At 43.8% G+C, this 19202-nt stretch overlaps 1 protein-coding gene across 1 annotated transcript in view; it reads left to right on the forward strand.

Annotated features, from left to right (window-relative positions):
• Positions 1-4798: 4798 nt before the first annotated feature.
• Positions 4799-19202, forward strand: part of tmem178bb (transmembrane protein 178Bb) — a 108439-nt gene continuing 94035 nt past the window's right edge. Inside the window, exon 1 of the mRNA XM_053415025.1 lies at positions 4799-5180. Within this exon, the coding sequence (XP_053271000.1) occupies positions 4799-5180 (382 nt within the window). The remainder of the gene's footprint in view (positions 5181-19202) is intronic.

Raw genomic sequence — 19202 nt, forward strand, 5'->3', positions numbered from 1 at the left:
ACAATGGGGGACAAGTGCTTCTCCACCTCTTCTCTCTCCTCCAGCTCATCTCGGCCTCCTCCTTTCTGCAGCTCAGTCCCATAGTCGGAGTTGTCTCCTGCTGCAGTTTCGTCTCCTTTCGGCCCTGAAGCAAGCACCTTCTCCTTCTCCTTGTTGACCTCAACGTCACTGCTCCTTCTTTTCTCAGGCTCCTGGTGCAGGCTCCTGGTGCAGACTTGCTTCCAGAATCTTAGCCTTGGTCTGAGAGTCAGTGAGCTCAGCCAGGCAGTCAATGTAGGCCCTGAAGCGAGCACGCCGTTTTACTTGACCTCCTTCTTTATGACACCATCTTTGTCAATCAACTGATGTTGCAGTTGCTCCACCTGCTCCTTCAGGGCCTGGATCTCCTTCTCCGTCTCCGTCTCCGTCTCCGTCTCCATCTCCGTCTCCGTCTCCGTCTCCGTCTCCTTCTCCTTCTCCTTCTCCTTCTCCTTCTCCACCTCCACCTCACTGCTACAGCTTGTATTAGGCTGGGGTGGCTCCTGGTGCAGACTTGCTTCCATAATCTTAGCCTTGGTCTGAGAGTCAGTGAGCTCAGCCAAGCAGTCAAGATAGGACCTGAGTCGAGCTCGCCCTTTCTTGACCTCCTTCGTTATGACACCATCCTTGTCAATCAACTGATGTTGCAGTTGCTCCACCTGCTCCTTCAGGTCCTGGATTTCCTTCTCCCTCTCCTTCTCCTTCTCCTTCTCCTTCTCCTTCTCCGTCTCCTTCTCCTTCTCCATCTCCTTCTCCTTCTCCTTCTCCACCTCACTGCTACAGCTTGTATCAGGCCGAGGTGGCTCCTGGTGCAGACTTGCTTCCATAATCTTGGCCTGACAGTCAGTGAGCTCAGCCAGGCAGTCAAGATAGGCCCTGAGGCCTAACTTGACTGCCTCATCTTTGTCTTTCAGCTGGTTTTCCAGCTGCTCCACCTTCTCCTTTAGAGCCTGGATCTCCTTTTCCTTCTCCGTCTCCTTCTCCTTCTCCTTCTCCTTCTCCTTCTCCTTCTCCTTCTCCTTCTCCTTCTCCTTCTCCACCTCCTTCTCCTTCTCCTTCTCCTTCTCCACCTCCTTCTTTATGACATCATCTCTGTCTTTAAGCTGGTTTTCCAGCTGCTCCACCTTCTCCTTCAGAGACACGGTTCCATATTTAAGAGCCGTAATTTCCTTGATTGCTCGGAGGAAACTCGCATGGAAACTCAACTTAATGCACCTGTTCTCTCCTCACTGGGAAGAGAGAAATCTAAACTCTGAGTGCACCACTCAAACAACTATTATTCAGAAACTATAAGTCCTATCTGTGAAATAAAGACATCGTAAGAATTCCAAGACTTTGCCGGACACACAGATATTTGTGAAATTTGTGAGAGTAAAAAAATGTGACCGTATGAGCAAGTATTGCGAGTTGATGCTCCTTCCAGAAAACTTTTCTCTGAAATAACATTAGTTTTTTTCCTTAAAGGAGCTACCCACCTCATGTAATGTGCTCCTAGCATTAGCTTAAGCTCCCGTTAACTTGTCCATAAACACATTCAAACTCCACATTAACCAAAAAATCAATCACCATTGCAACCAGACGCTTCGATTTGAATCTGAATTGGATTGGCAGTTTTTTTTTTTACTTTGTCTTTAATACTAAAGTTAAACACCAAGGTTAATCTTCACAATGTTACAAAAATCACATCGTTTGGTAGAATAAGATGTGAAATGTGAAATTATCCTGGTGCTACAGGTGTTTTTTCCACAATGCCTCGCTCTGCCTGGCCTCAGCTTCCTAACACTACTTAGCATTACGTTAACACATATCACTCATTAAGATAAGCAGCAGAAAACACAAAAGAAGCCAGCAATAATATTTTCACATTTGTCATAAAAGCAACATAAAACAGCACATTATCAACATGCAACAGTAGCAGCTTCATATTATACAGTGGTTTCATTTCAAACTTGAATAATGAGGCTGAATTGTATTGTTTAGCATGCTGGGTAAATACAGAGAGAGAGTGAGACATGACTTACCTCAGTCAAGGTCAGAGTGCAATAGCAACTGTCTGAAACTTTAACAGTATAGGTTATAGAACCACCTACTGATGAGGAAGTTTTGCGATCATTTATTTTTATTTTGAGATATATCTGAGGTCAGCAATCATATAATCTTGACCTTTTCTTAAGTAGATTATTGTCCGTGTAATTAGTAAGAGTCAGAGGTGCTGAGTCGCCTACCTTGGACTGAATGATAGCCAGATAACAAAATGAGAATAAACTTTTAGCTCAACTTTTAACTGAAACATCAATTCAGCTGAAAGACTTAATATCCTCCCCAAGACTAAAAATGAAAAAAATATGATTGAAGACGTGTGCTGTAAATCAACTTTTCAATTCCGAGATGCACTGTGCTTTTAATTAATGTGCCATCAGCCAGCTCAACAAATCAATTTTACTGTGTCACAGGTCTAACACACCATACATCTGATCACTTTCCTTTACAAAGTTTCTCTGAAATTCAAAAAGTATTGTCTCCAAATTATTATTTGGTTTGGTCTTGTATTTGCGTTAAATCCAAAATTACTCCCCTAGTCACTTTTGATAGGTCATATGACCCACAGTTCTGTTTCATAATGATGTGATAATCATGACAAGAGCAAAAGGAGGAAGCCAGGTTAGATAAAGAGAGACAAAGGAGATTACTGTGGACTTGTTGGTTGATTAAAGAAAACTTCACATGGAACACTTCTCATTTGAAACTGACAGTGATATTTTTTTACATGTAACCACCATATTTGTTTGTTAATATAACCTTTATAAAGAATGAGTCTTCATTAGAATCAAACGTTTATCTTTCCCTGAACCTAACCGATGGTAAGGTGCACTGAATCCAGCACATTAATACCAAAGGAGGCCAAGTGCACTATAAAGTAGAAGATAACAGCCTAAAGTCCTACTATCCGCTACAAAATGTGTATAAGCTGTCAATAATTTGTTGATTCTTATTCGGCTAAGCAGCATTGATTCAGTAAAATGTAGGCTACCATGTCGGCACAATCACACAATGTAAGAGATGAAAGTAATACAAGTATTCTAAAGTTGACTCAAGATGAGGAATAATACCCGACCAACTCTAAGCCTCATCACTGCAGTTTAAAATGATAGTTCCAACTTCCATTTCCTGTGTCTGCAAGAAGGTTCGGTGTGGAGGATTAGAGGGATCTATGAGCAGATGTGGAACACAGTGATCATATTTCCTCTGAAACTAAGAACTATGTTTTTGGTTACTTTAGAACAAACCCCTCGTATCTCCAGCGGGAGCAGGGTCTCTCACATCGAGTCCGTTGCACTGCCATGTTTCTACAGCTCAGAACTGACGAAAAAATCCTTGGAAATTATAGGGATAGTTCACCGAAAAATGAAAATTCACTTATCTACTCACCACTATGCCGATGTAGGGGTGGGATGAAGTGTTTGAGTCCACAAAACACTTTAGAGTGTCAGGGGTAAAAAGTGTTGCAGCCAAAATCCTGGAGTAAATTACTTAGTTTCGAGTCAAATTTGAATGTTGGGGCATCTGGAAACTTGGATGACACTATAGGAGGAGTATGGAGGCATTTTATGGGGGTTTTATGGGCATTTATTTCAATTGTATTGGCTGCAACAGTGTTTACCCCTGAGATTCCTAAAGTGTTTTGTCTGTCATAGATAATGACTGAATTTAAATTTGCCTGTGAACTATCCCTTTAGTGCCACCATAGAATCTCCTACACACATGCACAGCCATTCAGTTGGTGGCAAATTGCAACTTCACCACTAGATGCCACTATATCCCACTAAACTAAACTAAACTCATTTAAGTTAACCAACAGATTAATAATCAAAATTTTAAATAAATGTCCAAATCCACTGGTGTTGCTGCACCATTGACTTGGTATAACACAGGATTTAAAATCAAGCTTGTGTATAATTAATAGGGACACTGTGGTATAGTCAGTCAGATATCATGTAGCCTGTAAGCTAACACTGATCTCCTGCAGGCTGCCTGCTGTTGATTGGTCCATGGACAGGCTGGCTCTGTAGCAGCTGCCGTCATCCGGTCAGACGTGGTGTGGATGCTGAGTCCGATCCCTCACTCTCCTGCTCCCTTTGGATCATCCAGGTACTTTCATCCATTCATTCATTCATTCAGTCATTCATCCAGGTCGATATGAAGTTTAATTCCAGGGGTGGTTTAGTGTTATGTAGCATGACGTTGTACATGTAGGCTATGGGCTTGCATATAAATGCATCCGCACGATTCTCTGTGTAGCTGTTTCCTCCGCGCTCCTCTTTGTGCACCGTGTATCTAACCAGGGTGGGTAACGCACTGAGATATGTAGGCTACATGTGATGTGCTGTGCTGATGTGCTCGGTTTGTGTTGTGTGTCACCCCTGCTCAGACAGATGGATGCCGAGGATCCGCGGCTGATATGAGATAAGCCTCCTCCTCTCTTATCTCCGCCGAGCTGCAGCAGCGCCGCGCAAACGACGTGGGCACGTTGTGATCGGGAAAACACTGGAGTACAGGGGATTTGTGTGTGTGTGAGAGTGTGTGTGTGTGTGCGTGTGCATCTTCTACTTCGGGCAGTGAGCCGTGTCACCGTGAGCTGCGGAAGCTATTGCCTGCTATCGACGATGGTCCCCGCGCTGCTCTCCAGAGGTGATGTGAGCTGAGCCCGCCGAGCTTCGGGGGGGAGCCGCGCAGGAGCTGTCCGTCTCTTGAGGTGCTGATGCGGCTGTGACCAGCGAGCATGGCTGCCGGGAAGTTGCTGCTCTACGCCGGGCTCTCGCTCTCTCTCTGCGCCCTGGGCATGCTGGCCGTGGCGATGTGCTCCGACCACTGGTACGAGACCGACGCCAGGAGGTACAAGGAGCGGTGCCGAAGCTTCTCCAGCCGCCGCAAGGACCCGGGCTTCATCTACATCCCCAACATCAGCCTGCCGCTGCGGGCCAGCCGGAGCAGCGCGCCCCGCTGGGAGGAGAAGCTGCTGCTGGCCCGGAACCGGCGGCAGCTGTTTGCCATGAGCGCCGCGGACGAGTGCAGCCGGCAGTACAACTCCACCAACATGGGGCTGTGGAGGAAATGCCACCGGTTCGGCTTCGACCAGGAAATCGAAGATCGCATCCGGAAAGGTAAGGGATGAGAGGATGCAACCAGAGATCCAGGGGGGTTTGGAGTTGTTGCAGAATCGCAGACCCCGAGCAAGCTGTTACATGTATCATTAGAAAAATCAATCCAGGGCAGCTCTGTGGTGATTGTCCATTTGACCAAAGGGCGAGCAAGGGCATCGAGCTGTTTCCTTCCTCTGCCGGGAATCAAACGTTGGTCCAGAGAAGCACAACGGCGCCGCTGCCTTCCGTGTGCGTGGGTACATGCACGGCCTCTGGCTGCAGACGGCTTGTTGTCACGCTCTTTTGCTAAAACCAAAATGCCATGGTGAACAGCATGTAGACATGATCCCTCTGACTGTAGCTCTCTCTGACCCTGCTACTGCAAATAACAAGCAGAGGGATTTGCTCAGTTTCCAGGTCTGTGTGTGTGCGTGGCTAGATGCACCTATAGTGACCCCACGCAAAAATGAGAGCTGCCGGGCCGCTATTAGGAGCCCATTCCTCCCACACTGTACAAAGTAAATACATCCAGGAATAACACAGAGGGATTTACTTACACATCACTAGATTTAGAAACAGGCCCTGTTTTCAAGACAGGATCTCAGTGGCCATTGATAAGCAGGAGACATGTAAAGCATGGTCAAGGGTTTATCAGGTAAAGACTTGATGCTTATCAGGCTTCATTTCTGTGTACTGTGAAATCATTAGAGTTTTTCTACATGCCAGACGATACTGGGTTCTTCAGGTGGATTCTGTTGTTGATATTCGGGAGTTAAAAAAAGTCTTAAAATTATATATTTGCCAATGTGCTTATGATGTATTGACTTGGCTGATCACTTTTTAAGCAATTTGAAGATTAAACAAGTTGTCATTTTGTTACAGTTTCAAGAATATACATTTAATCCAGTGTCTCTGAATATTTGTGGCTTTTGACCGAGTGAAAGGTGACAACGTCCAAGGTCTTCACCATAACCTGGATGGGAGTTAAGAGAAATTCAAACAAGGAATGTTTTTTTCTTTTTTTCCATCTCAATTGTTTCAGGGATTTTTAAAAACCCACGGAACTGAAAATATCTAGTCACAAGGCAAAAGCTAACATTTGAAAAGGATTGTAAGAAAAAAAAAATACTAAATCTTCTTTTGCATTGATTTGTACAAACCATTGATTTAATCAGTTAATTAAACATAAGCAATAAACAAATCAATTTTGAAACCAGAAATCATTTCAGTAGATATGGGGGGGGGGGGTCAGGAGAAGTTTTGATCAATATAGAAAATGATGAAAAGTACAATTAAGCTGAGATATAATCATAGTCAACAACCAGCATGAAGCTTTTAAATTTTTTTTAATTGTCAATAAATCTGCCTCAAATACAAGTTCCCACAGATGCCCTCGCTGCTGATAATACTGCTGCAGGTTTGAAAGACAGGAAGGCTGAGGTTTCTGATGGAAGTCACTGCTCTGAGTCCAAGCCGGAAGAAAGGAGGGTGTGTGTGGCCCCTGAAAGCACGTGCGCGAGTGTGTTTGTGTGTCTGCTGCAGCTGCGCCTTCCTTTGAGGACGCCTCAATGGCCTTGATGGCCGCCCATCTGCAGTAATGGGCAGCCCACAGTCGGTGTGTTCAGTGATGAGATGAATGCCTCCACAGAGGGGTTGGAGCTGCTCCGGCTCTCTACTCCGTCAGCATGAAAAAGAACAGCGTGGTCTGTCATCCTCATGCATCTAACATCACATTGATGGGTCAATAAGGATTAACACCTTTTTTATCTTTGCGTGCTCTAGATGTGCAGTCGGGCTGTCGACACTTCGAGTTCTCATTCAGCTGCGGGGTCATGACACAATGACATTCAGCAGTAAACAACAACACTTATAGATACCGCTGCCTGATACTACTACTTGTACTCGCTCTGCTCCTGCTATTACCCCTGCTAGTACCAATTCCACTGCCATTACAATTGCCACAACTAGTACTAATTCTGTCCATATACTGACCCGTGCTATTCTACTGCTACTCTTCCCTGTACTACTACTGCTACTCTAACCATATCCTACTACTTATACTCGCTATGATCCTGCAGTTACACTTACTAACTGCTAGTACTACTGATTCCACTGCCATTACTACTGCCACAACTGGGACTAATTCGGTCCATACTCATACCTACTACTGCTACCCTTACCTGTAGGCTACTACTACAGCTACTCTTACCTGTTCTACTACCACTACTGCTATTCTTACCTGATTCTACTACTTGTACTCGACCTGGTCAGGCTATTACACTTACTTTTATTGTACTAGTACTACTAATTCCACTCCCATTAATACTACCACTACCTCTGCTAATCAGTCAATTCTTCTACTGCTTTCGCTGCTTCTTCAACTACTGCTACCACTAGTGTTACTGACTCTGTCTCTATAAATACTGCCCTTGCTATTACTTGCATACTTGTATTGCTCTGCTATAGCTTCTGATATTCCTTCAACCATCTCTGATGTGTTATTGCTATAGCCACGGCAATGACATCTGCTACTGCTACCACTGTGGCTATTCTTACCTTAACTACTACTGCTACAACTCTTACTCCCAGCACTAGTAGTACTAACAGCTCATTCCATTGTCATTTATTCTCCCATTACTAGTGCCAGTGCTTCTATTTATGCTATAATACTGTTGCTGATCTACTTCTGCTACTTCAACTGCTGCTACCACTAGTGATACTGATGCTACTAACTACTCTAGCTACCACTAGCCCAGTATTACCGCTCTGCCAAAGTCAGTGCTACTGCTGCATCTACTGCTAATGCTACTGCCACTGCTTTTACTGCTACTATGTCTGCTATGGAACTGCTAGTACTACTGCACCTTTTACTCCAACTACCCCTATCAATACAACCTCTACTTTTTCTATTACTATTTATCCCACAACTAACCCGACTGCTAATGGCAGTGCTGCTCTTACAGCTACTCAAATACCTCTACCCCTATTGCTACTGCTACTTATTCCCCTATGCCTACCCCTATTTTTAATACTGCCAGCATTGCTATTTGTAGAGACATTGCTCCTGTTGTCTGGTTAAACTGCTCAGAACTGAGGACCTCACTATGTCTGAAATGATAGTTATGGCCCTGGAATTCTAGTCCATAATATATCCACATAATGCATCTACTTCAGCACTGTTCCTTTTATATTATAGTAGCTTTCATGAACATGTGTAAGCCCTCCACCCTGTCATCTGTTAACATGTAGTGTAGAAAGAATATGGTTTCAGTCGTACAGGTATTCTAAGAGGTGGAAGGTCGGGAGCAAAACAGCTGCCCACCATATGCTGTCTCACTTTTATTCGATTTAAATCTCTCAGATCAAATCACATAGACACACACATACACACACACAGGATAATAGCGGCCTGCTGTTTCATAATGACTCAACATCTTCCTGTGTACGCATGTAGTTGACACATGAGATGAAGTAACAGAATCCATTAATGCAACGATGACCTACACACACTGCATCTGAACCCTAATAAGTAATTTCCTGGCCATTTGAATGAGATCATGTTTTATTTTGTATAAATAAACATAATAATAGTTATCATGTCAGGAATGAATCATAACCCCCCAGCACTCCTCATACTGTCTCTGTACACAGATATCATTAGTCTCCATTCACCTTCGCTAATAACTTCATATTGAACAACTCTGAAAGTCTCATTTCTCCGAGCACATCCATCTCTCTGGCGCGTGCACTAATGATGCTTCAGTGTTTGGCCGGATCAGCAGCATCCATTCGTCTCCTTATTTCGGAGGCTTCTTGCATAACCACAAGCTGCATCTTCATGCAGATTAATGGAGGCAGGAGCGTCGGGGAGAGAAGCAGTGTAAACAGGTCAACGCAAAACACTAAACCCTCCATTTTAATGAGTTCTGCCGATACAGTCTGAGCATAATGTGCGTGCTGGCGAATACGGAGTGGGTTCTCAGAGGATGACCGATGATCTCCTTCAACAGAGCCCACGAAAAGACCAACACTAACAATGAATGGAGCCTATAAACATGTTTTTTTATGTGTATCCAAAGTCAAATATCTCTTATTTCTCAGTTTTTCCTGACTAGATCTCTGACAATCAATCCAATGGAGCATCACAACATAGATAACTATATACTGTGTAGCCCTGCTGTTGTAAATGATCGTTTTGGAGTCATCCTCTCATTTAAATAGGTCACTGCCATACCAGCGCCTAATTGTTGATGTTCATTCCCAGTATGATTCATGGTGATAACCTGAACAGGAGGCATATGCAATCTTGTTTTTTTTTATACCGTGACTCGGCGCCTGACGTACACACAGCCTCCTGCTGTTTGAGCAGCTCCCTCTCTCATTCTGTCTGTCACAGGTAAAGACCTCCTCGAGAGGGAGCGGAAGATGAAGAGAAGAGATAAAAGAGTGTCTGAGAGGCACCGGGCGGAAAAATAAAAGAAGTGGTTTTTGAGGTGGAGGATGTGGAGAAAGTGAATACGCCAAGGCTGGAGGATGTCAGGAGAGGATTACAGAGAGGAGTCGGGGAGAAGTTCGGGGTGGTGGGGGTGGTGTTGGACTCATCTTGCACCATCTGTTGTAGCTCTGTGAGGGAGAAAAAAAGGCCTTTCTGGGCCTGATCAAGATACTCACAGCTCTGTCTAAGCAGAGAGAACAGGGAGAGGCCCTGGATTGGATTACCTTACTCCCCAGGGGTCTTGTAGCATAGGGAGGGCTAAATTAGACACTACGGGAGGCTAAAGGTGCCTCATAGAATCCCTGCCAATGAGCCTGCTGGCAAGGATGCTCATCTAATAGGCACAGGGAAGGAGCAGGAGGGCGGGTGGGGCGGCTGCCCTCACTTCCAGTATGACCCACTGCCGGATGACTATTAGTGGAAGTTAGCTGGAAGCGGATCATTTGTTTTTCAAGGTTTAATTATAGTGACAATGACATGAGGTGTGGCACGGCGGGGCAGTGGTTAGCAGTGGTTGCCAGTGCTTCTCTGAGAGGAGTTCTCATGCACCCTCTGTGCCTTTTGAGATTTCCTCCGGATACTTCACGCAGTTTTGGTTAACTGGAGACTCGAAACTCCCTGTGGGTGTGAATGTGAGTGTAGATGGTTATTTGAGATGAGACAGGAGACCGTGATGGAAAAGACGTGCGTACTTTACTGTGAGTATCACAGGACAGAAAATAACCAGCATGCAATGCAGGTAAACAGTGGGTCATTACGGATGCCCCGAGGGAACAAACTTAACTGGATATCAATACACAACACCTTGCCTCTGGTCAAATGTCAACTGGGATTGGGCAAAGTTTTGGGGAATTGGCTCCTGGGCCCCCTGCGACCCATAAAAGATAGGTGTTATATGAATGAATGAATGACTACTAATTGTCTGTACTGTTTATGTGAGTTGTGTGCAGTGTATTGCATCCTGATAGATATCTGTACCTATCCCCAAGGGTAAATTATCTGTATTTATTCAGAGCTTTTCTGGAGTTGATGACCACTCAAAGCACTTTACATTATAGTTTTGCCATTCACCCACACTCATTCATACAGTGCATATATGCCACTCACACACTAAGGGTGCAGCTGTCAGGGGGGTTCGATTCGGCATGGGGGAGACTGGGATCAAACCACTCGCCTCTCTGGTTTTTGGACCACCCGCTGTTTCTCCCCTCCTGAGTCTGCGTCAGTTGGGGCCGAAGGCCATACGTTTGAAAAGGAGAAAGCTCTGGGGGTCTGCAGCTTAAAAAGAAGTGGATTGATCAGTGAAGTGATTCAAACTCGAGCTCAGCTGAGGATAGTCTCGGTTCCAGTAGCGCACGACAAGCACCAGCCAAGAGATGAATTCAGCCATGTTGATTACGAGTGAGGAGAATCTGTTCCATCGTTTGCTTAAGAGATGGAGCGCTGATAGAATGTCTCTCAAATGCCGTCATGAATTTTAAGTGCAAAAATCTTCAACATGTTTTCACAGCATCCTGCTGAGCTGCACCTGAGGGATTCAGTACATGCTCTACTCAACCAGCCGAGGGGGAGGGATATCAGCGACCCATAATGCTTTCTGCTCTTTCTCTCAGTGTGCTTATAGGGTCTCATTTGTCCTGTGCTCGAAACTAGTTAAATCTGCAGCCAGGTCGTAAGTAGGGTGAGGCAGAGGTGGAACAATGAGGTTACGTACGTGTGAGGTAGTTTCTCTTTTTTTGTTGTTTTGTGTGGCCACAGCAGCAGACACAGGGGTTCTCACGTCTTCCTGGAAACATTCTAAATTATTCAGACACATATGGCAGCACTCCTTGCTCATTAGTGCCCCTGCAGTCTGCAGCCCAGCCGAGGAGACTGACTGACTGCCTGTTCGCTGCTTCTGCAGCCATTTACGCCCCAGAGACTAATGAAACAGAGATGCAATGCAACTCCGACTGTATTATCACCGGGAGTTCCATGATGACATCCACACAAATACAGGTGAAAGTATTTCAAAGGTATCTCAAAATGCAGGAGGATTGCTCTCCAGGCTGTTGGAGGAAGGCACTTGACTATCAGGAAAAATGCAATTTGATGGAATTTCTGACTTCCTGTGTGTCCCCTGGATAGTCCTAGGTATTTTGGTGAAGGTAAGCTGTTAAAATTTAATCTGGCTTCACTCCAAACAGTAAACAAACATGTTGACTCAAAAATAAAGTACAGTAAAGTTATAATGGTTTGTTAAAATAAAACCTGTTTGTGTGTTTTTAACAATGTGAGCATTAAATTTGTTTTATTTATTCAACTCAAAGACCAATAAGACTGTAAGAGCAGTTTATTTCTACATTAAATGCACTTTAATATACTTACACCTACAAGCTTCAGGGTCTGTTAAGGTAAGAACTCCAGCTGAGGGAGGACATCATGAGAGACCACATCATTTTAGTGGTACACCTGGCTCACCATCAATACTGTCTGTTCTCAACCCCACAAGAGGGATGCTTTTCACTGCACATTCAATCAATCAATCAATAGATCAATGATGCCTTACAGAATAACAGCAATGAGTTGCATCCCTATCCACGCATAGAGGAAAAGATTTCACAAATTTGAAATGAGGAAACATGAGAGGCAGGCCAACAAAGAAAGATAAAACCATGAAGATGACATAATAAAGACTAAAAGAGATAAGGAAATGATCAAACTAGTAACAGTAGTAATGAGCATGTTTCACTTGTAACATCTGTAATCATTTTTGAACACAATTCCAACTTTGCCCCAAGAGCATGGAAAGCTCAGCCCAGACATTCCTTAAATGCAAATAGATATTAATAAATGGAACAAGTTTTCAGGCTAAAAGTACAGGAAGTCAAGTGTTAGCAAATAAAATGAACTAGTATGAATTAATGTAAATACATTTTAAATGAGGCCGTTGTTTACATCCACAGTGCATGATGAAGATAAGGAACCATTCTGTGGTCGGAATTTCATGGTTTTCCTGTTTTCACGATGTGATTCAGAATTTTTGGTTCGGTGAAAGGATAATTAGGGACAAGGATTAATTGACCGACTGATGATGAGCCAGTTACTCAAGCGTTAAGTCACGAAAAAGCATCGTAAAACATAACTTAGGAAGCTGAGAGACGTGCGTGAGAATAATAGGTTTGTTTTATTTAAGAAAATTAACAGTCATTGGTCTATAGGTTCGATTTCCATCAGCAGTGTCTGTGCCAAAGGTCTGCCAACCATCTACATATCTATCAAACCGTGAACGTGCAGATTATAGTGTTGATACTCAGCATCTACACCTCACTTCCACAGAGATATGATCAGGAAATGTTTTAATGATTCTTTAAATCTGACACTAAACAGCATGTTATAATTGTCTTCATTAAATGTACAGGTCTAAGGTTAAAATAATCTGATTTTAATTACGACAAGAAATCCAAGGAATTGTGGAAAAAGAATTATACATTCATGGAAACTTTTTTTAAGGCCATGATCTTTAAACATTTATACCTGCAATACCTGGTTTTATTTCAGACAACCACTTTTACATCGTGTGGCCCTTTCTGCTATGTTGTACAGAAACACAATACACAGAGTATATCCTGGTCATCAAGAAACATGAGAAATCCAAATGTTGTGCTTTTCAAGGGAAAATGAACAAACACGCATATGATGAGAGCAGCTTGACATGCAGTGTGTAACTTTGATAACCATTTAGACTTATGTGTGTGTGTGTGTGTGTGTGTGAGTGTTTGAAAAGGCCAGAGTCAGAGAGCGACTCTGCAGAGACTTTGGGAGACTTACTCATCCTGAAGTCAGTCTGACTCCTGTAACCACAGGCAGAGTAGATGGAGGGAGAGACGAGCAGGAAGAAGCACGATGTGGTTCGCTTCCCCACAGCCGACATACATTTTTGATGACCTCATGCTCCCACCCACAGACCAGCCATAGCACTACGGACACACACACACACACACACACACACACACACACACACAGCTCTACATGTGTAGCCGCAGGGAGGCCAACATTTATAGCCGATGCATGTGCACATTTACACACATACGCAAAACACATAATACCTACTTAGGTGGATTCGCTCTACACGCCACACATCACAGACGTATAAAGAGCATGATTTATCCAACATGAATAATGAATGATGCTCTCAATGCTCCTCTTCCGACGCTGTGTGTTGAATGTGTATGCATATGATTCACTCGCACAGGGAGAGGAGTAGGGAGCCGCCGGTTCTCTGCTTCTTTTTTTCCTCTGCGGAGTTGAGAGAAAAACCTTCAGGATTCAGTTTGTTGAATTGAAATAAGATTCGTAAGCTGAGCTCAAATTGGAACGTTTTGTTACTAGAATAGCAATGACGAGGACCAAAGATTCACTGTAAACCAATTAGACATGAGGGCTGTGACAATACTTGATTTGCAGATTTGTAGATAGTTTTTCTGCTGACAACGCTGCCATTGTTTGACTATTGAGTCTTAATTTGAAAAGATCAGCACATCACTTATTACAGTTTCTCTTTGATAAAGACCGCCTACATGGTGTCACGTGTGTTTTAACCATTTATTTCAATAAACTTATTTCAGTTTATTGTCAACTGGAGCAAACTTTAACCGCAGCGCGGACTCTTTAAGTCAACCAACAACTGGTCCAGTTCAATTTGTCGTCATTGACATAAGTCAAGTCGAGCTCAGTTGTTGTTTCTGTGTATTTCTTCCTCTGATGGTGATGGTGACGTCTTGGAGGGTCAGCTGATGGGTAACAACCAAGTCGTCAGCCTGTCAGATGTAACTACTTTTGATTTGACATGTTGAAACTGATTAAAGCTCATTTGATAGGTGATTTTGACTTATACATTGTGACAACTGACAACTGTATTCCGCACAAGATCCTTAGCCTGGTTCTTGGAGCTTTGAACCATTGGCCCGACATGTCCACTTCTTTCATGAATTCATGTGATTCTGCTGTTGTGCTGACTGACAGCTGTTTCTCTTCTAACCCTGCTCCAAATATGCCAATAAAAGCGTCATCGGCATGGATTACGAGAGGAGAGTTGTGAAATGCGAGGATGAGGTCGACGCAGTGAGATGGTTCAGGTTGTTTTAGGTAAATTTACAGAGTCATCTCTAACGGACACTCGCTGAACCGCATAGTCAACCGGTGTTGCGATTGCTAAGTTTATATCTGAGTAACAATCACCACCACGGCATCTGAGTCAACTGAACACCATGTTGCATTTGGGTAAAACAAGGAAATAAATCCGTCATGATCCTTCGACCACTTTAACTGACGTCGGATCAGCCTTAGGCAAAAACTGCTCGATTATCGTTAAGAAGTGACTTTGGTCCTGGTTCAGTGAAGTGAAAAAGCAACTGGAATTGCTCCGGCAGAGGTAACGGACACTGGATAGATTTTTAACGGTTTCTCCCCTGACCCATGCCATACATATTTTTTGGGCAATGCTGCTAACTAACAAATAAATGAGGATAAAACCATAATGTCCTTGGCGTTGGTAATTAAGCATGATTACAAGGGGAACTGGCTGTTCACTTACCAGCGGGGTGTGCAGCTCATTCTGCATCTTGACACGTTGTTTGGTAAGACACTTAACCCCAAACCGCCCTGATGGTTGTGCCGTGAGTGTGTGATAGAATTAAAGAGAAGAGCAAGGCCTTTCATTGGAATGCTTGTGTGAATGGGTGAATGTGACTAGTAGAGCGAAGCACTTTGAGTGGCCTCAGGAAAGTGCGATATAAACGCATCTCCCTTGAATCCCACACACTTTGGTGACACATTGAGAATCTGGTGAAACTCTTACATAGTACAAATACAATACAATACAATTTAGGGCCAAGCTACCATCAATTGTTGCGACATGTTCTCTAGCGGATTAACCCTTTTCATTTTAATCCCTCTGATATTGTTCTTCTGTCGCACTACTCATTCACATTCAGGCACTCACAGTGTTTGATTAAGATTATGTCTTTGGTCTGAGGGTTCAGATCATCATGGACCAAACAAAATTGGTCCCTTTAGTCACTTCACACTGACTTGATGTAACACAACAACCAAGGGAGATTAAGTGATCCATGAACACGGGTGGGATTTTTTTCCTGGTGACTGGCAGCAGGTTGTAAAAAAACAGGATGAATAATATCAATTTCAACGAGGAACAAATTCCTAATAGATTCACAGCAGAATTCTGTTTGAATGCCTTGTCACTTTCAGATCCATCAGGGAAAATCCCCTGCTCTTTTGCTCATTTTACTTCAGTCGTTTTACTCTCCCAGATGGTGCCCTAGATAAAAGACACCGACAGAGTAAAGAAAGTACAGCACGAGTACAAAGAGTACACAAATCGTCTCCTATTACAAACAATACACAAAATGCAATACAGCAATAGCAATTTCTACAAAACTAAAGTGCTCCAACCGCATTTGGACTAAGGTTCTCTAAATGTCTGGCCAGAGGGGATCAAGTTTCACATTCGCAGTGATGTGGGATTGAGTCTGGTTTATTCCTCACCTTGCGGAGGACATGTCTTTGGGACACCTGTCATCCTGCCAGTTACCTTCAATATATGGCTGGTCTGTCCATCCGTCCATCCGTCTATCCCATTCTCGTGAACGCAATATCCCAAGAACGCCTCAATGTAAATTGGCGTGGTGGCCAAAGGTCAAAGTCACAGGGGCATCACTAAAGTACCTTTTTCTCTAATGTGATATTTTAAGAACAGCTTGAGAGATTGTGCACAAACATTCACTTTGAAAAAGGACGGCCTGGTTGGAATTTGTTGGTCAACGTAACATCTCAGGAACACGTCAAGGGAATATCTACTAATTTAACATTCAGTTGGACTTAAGGCTCAACTGATCACAATTTAGTTTTCAAAGGTAAATGTCGTGGGGACCTTGAATGAATCTGGAAGACAAATTTAGAAACTGCACCGAGGAGAGATTGGTCGACAGACTTGTCGAACACGGACAGCTACCTACATGAATAACAAATAACTTCTTCAGGAAGAAAAAGCATGGCTGTCCCATCTTACTGGCCGTCCCTGAATTGGCATCAAATTCCAGCTTCTTGTCAATGAGTGCTCCAAGATATATATATATATATACTGCTCAGCAAATTCAAAGCCAAGTCCTTTGAATGACTGACATATCTGGTGGGATGAATTCCCTCTAAAACCCATGACCACCTTTTTTGTCTGAGTGGATTTCAGCTAGAGGAAGGATCCATCACTTACTTTGACAAACTCATCCACCAGCAGGGTGGCAATAACCCTTTCATCAGCAAGTTTTAGGATGCGTCCGTCCATTTGCTTTTCCTGAACCTGCATACAGCCGTGTTTGGATTGCTTGCATAGGAGCTCACTTTGTTGACAGCTCTCACATTCAGTTTCAACCTTCATCCAAAAGGCATCTTCATTTTTAACTGACTGAACTGGAAGAGGAAACGTCTTCGAAAATGTAATGCAAGTCCTGCTGCCTTCATTTAGGCAGTATACATAAAAAAGTGATGGGTACAACACCTGCCCTAATGATCTGGCAGAGGTGGATCTAGGATTTTTCTAAACTGGGGGCCATAGAGAGACCACAATTGGAGGGGCCAATTATATACTTCAATACACAATTCCTGATTCAGTAAGCTGTATATTTAAGTCATTACTTGTTCACATTAAATATATTTAGAAAATGTACTTGTTCAAGCACATTTTGTCCCTCAAAATAGTTTTGAAAATTTAAATTCTTAACAAATTAACATATATTTGATTTTATAGCAGAGAAATTTCGGCTGGGGCCATTGCCCCCCTTGCCCCGCCCCTGTATCTGCCCCTGTGATGTGGCTATACCCTTGAACTGAACAGAACCATTTCCCTGGCACCACAATCTCTGAGAACGAACTGCTGCTTTAAATGGTGAATGGTTTTGTATTTATACAGCGCTTTTCTAGTCTTGGTGACCACTCAAAGCGCTTTACAGTACAGTTTTACATTCACCCATTCACACACACATTCATAAAGTGCATCTATTCGCAGCACTTTGTTATTCTATGGGGGGGCCATTCAGGGTTCAGCATCTTGCCCAAGGACACTTCGGCATGCAGATGGGTCAGACTGGGGATCGAACCGCCAACCTTCAGGTTGGAGGACGACCACTCTACCCCCTCAGTCACAGCCTCCCAATCAGTTGTTAATACTTTAAATGATTCAGATGTTTTAATACATCTGTGTTCATTGCTCAGACTCATTTTGACATTATAATTGTAGCTTAAAATGCAAAAGATGGACGACATCGGGTCCATATTAAAGCCCAAGAATGTTTTATTCACAATGGATCATTACAACTAATGTTGTATGGGTTATTGTAATTTGGGCATTATGGAGACGCTAATCTAGCCACAGCATGTCCACCTATATGGTCATTTATAATTAAACATATTTTGTATCATTATTTTCTAAAGACGCCAAAACCTGGCCAGCAGCGTTTCTTACAGACTCTGTTGTAGGGGCTTGAAAACCACAGAGTAGTGTGAACGCCAGGTGCAAATGTGAAGGGACGCGTTTTCATATTAAAACAGAGTGTGGACATAGTCAAAAGCACTTTCCATTATGTTTCACAGCCTTATTAATGGACATAGTGCAAACCGACACAGGATTCAAGAAGATGTAACTGCCCTGATGCTTCATTTCAACGACAACAGGGCAGTTCCTGCTACAGACAGTCCGGTACTGGGACCTCCTGAAGTGTTAGGGATTAAAAAACAAAACGTTTTTGATTTCATGTCAGGGGACATTTCCTTTCTTCAAGACGCAGCCCTCACTCTCCAGCCTTTGTCTTCCTCTGGTTCATTTAATCAATGGCCCATCAAGCCCAGAGAGCGCTGTTGGCCTGCGGCAGGAGCCTGCATCAATCAGACCCTTCTTTTGCCTGCCCGAAGACTGAGTGTCTGTGAGGAAGGAGAGCAGATGAAGGGAGCTCTGTGGCCGCAGCTGCCTCCCCTCACAAGAAAAGGCCTTTTTACCGCTCGGGACGACTGGACAATACGAGAATTATGTGCAATAAAAGGGCCATTGTGGTGCAAGTGGAGCACGCAGCCTGCGTGTTAAGTGAAAGGCTTTAGTTATCTTAGCAGTCTGCTGCCTTCGCCCGTCACATCGCCCCGCACTCACTTTGCAGCCACTCACTCACTCACTCCGAGGTTACTGAATAGGAGCATCATCATCATCATCATCTGCTCCGTAACTGTAAAGAAGCACCCGGCTTGTCCTTTCTTGCTTTTTGCACGAGTGCCGTTTGACAGATGTTATTCAAGCCGACTGAGCCAGCAGCTGAGCGAGGCGAGGCGACGGGGGATGAGGCGCGGGGGGGGGCGGGAGCAGTTCTGTGGTGTGTTTCAGGAGGTTGGACAACAGAGCTTCCGGCTCCGGATGATGACAGGCGTGAAAAGAGAGGCCGCGTTCCCACGGCGACAGCTTCACTGTTTCCAGCCATCCGCACCTCCGCTGCTGTCTGGGTGTGTTT

The sequence above is a fragment of the Pleuronectes platessa genome, chromosome 22 (genome assembly GCF_947347685.1).
Source record: "Pleuronectes platessa chromosome 22, fPlePla1.1, whole genome shotgun sequence".
Taxonomy (NCBI): domain Eukaryota; kingdom Metazoa; phylum Chordata; class Actinopteri; order Pleuronectiformes; family Pleuronectidae; genus Pleuronectes; species Pleuronectes platessa.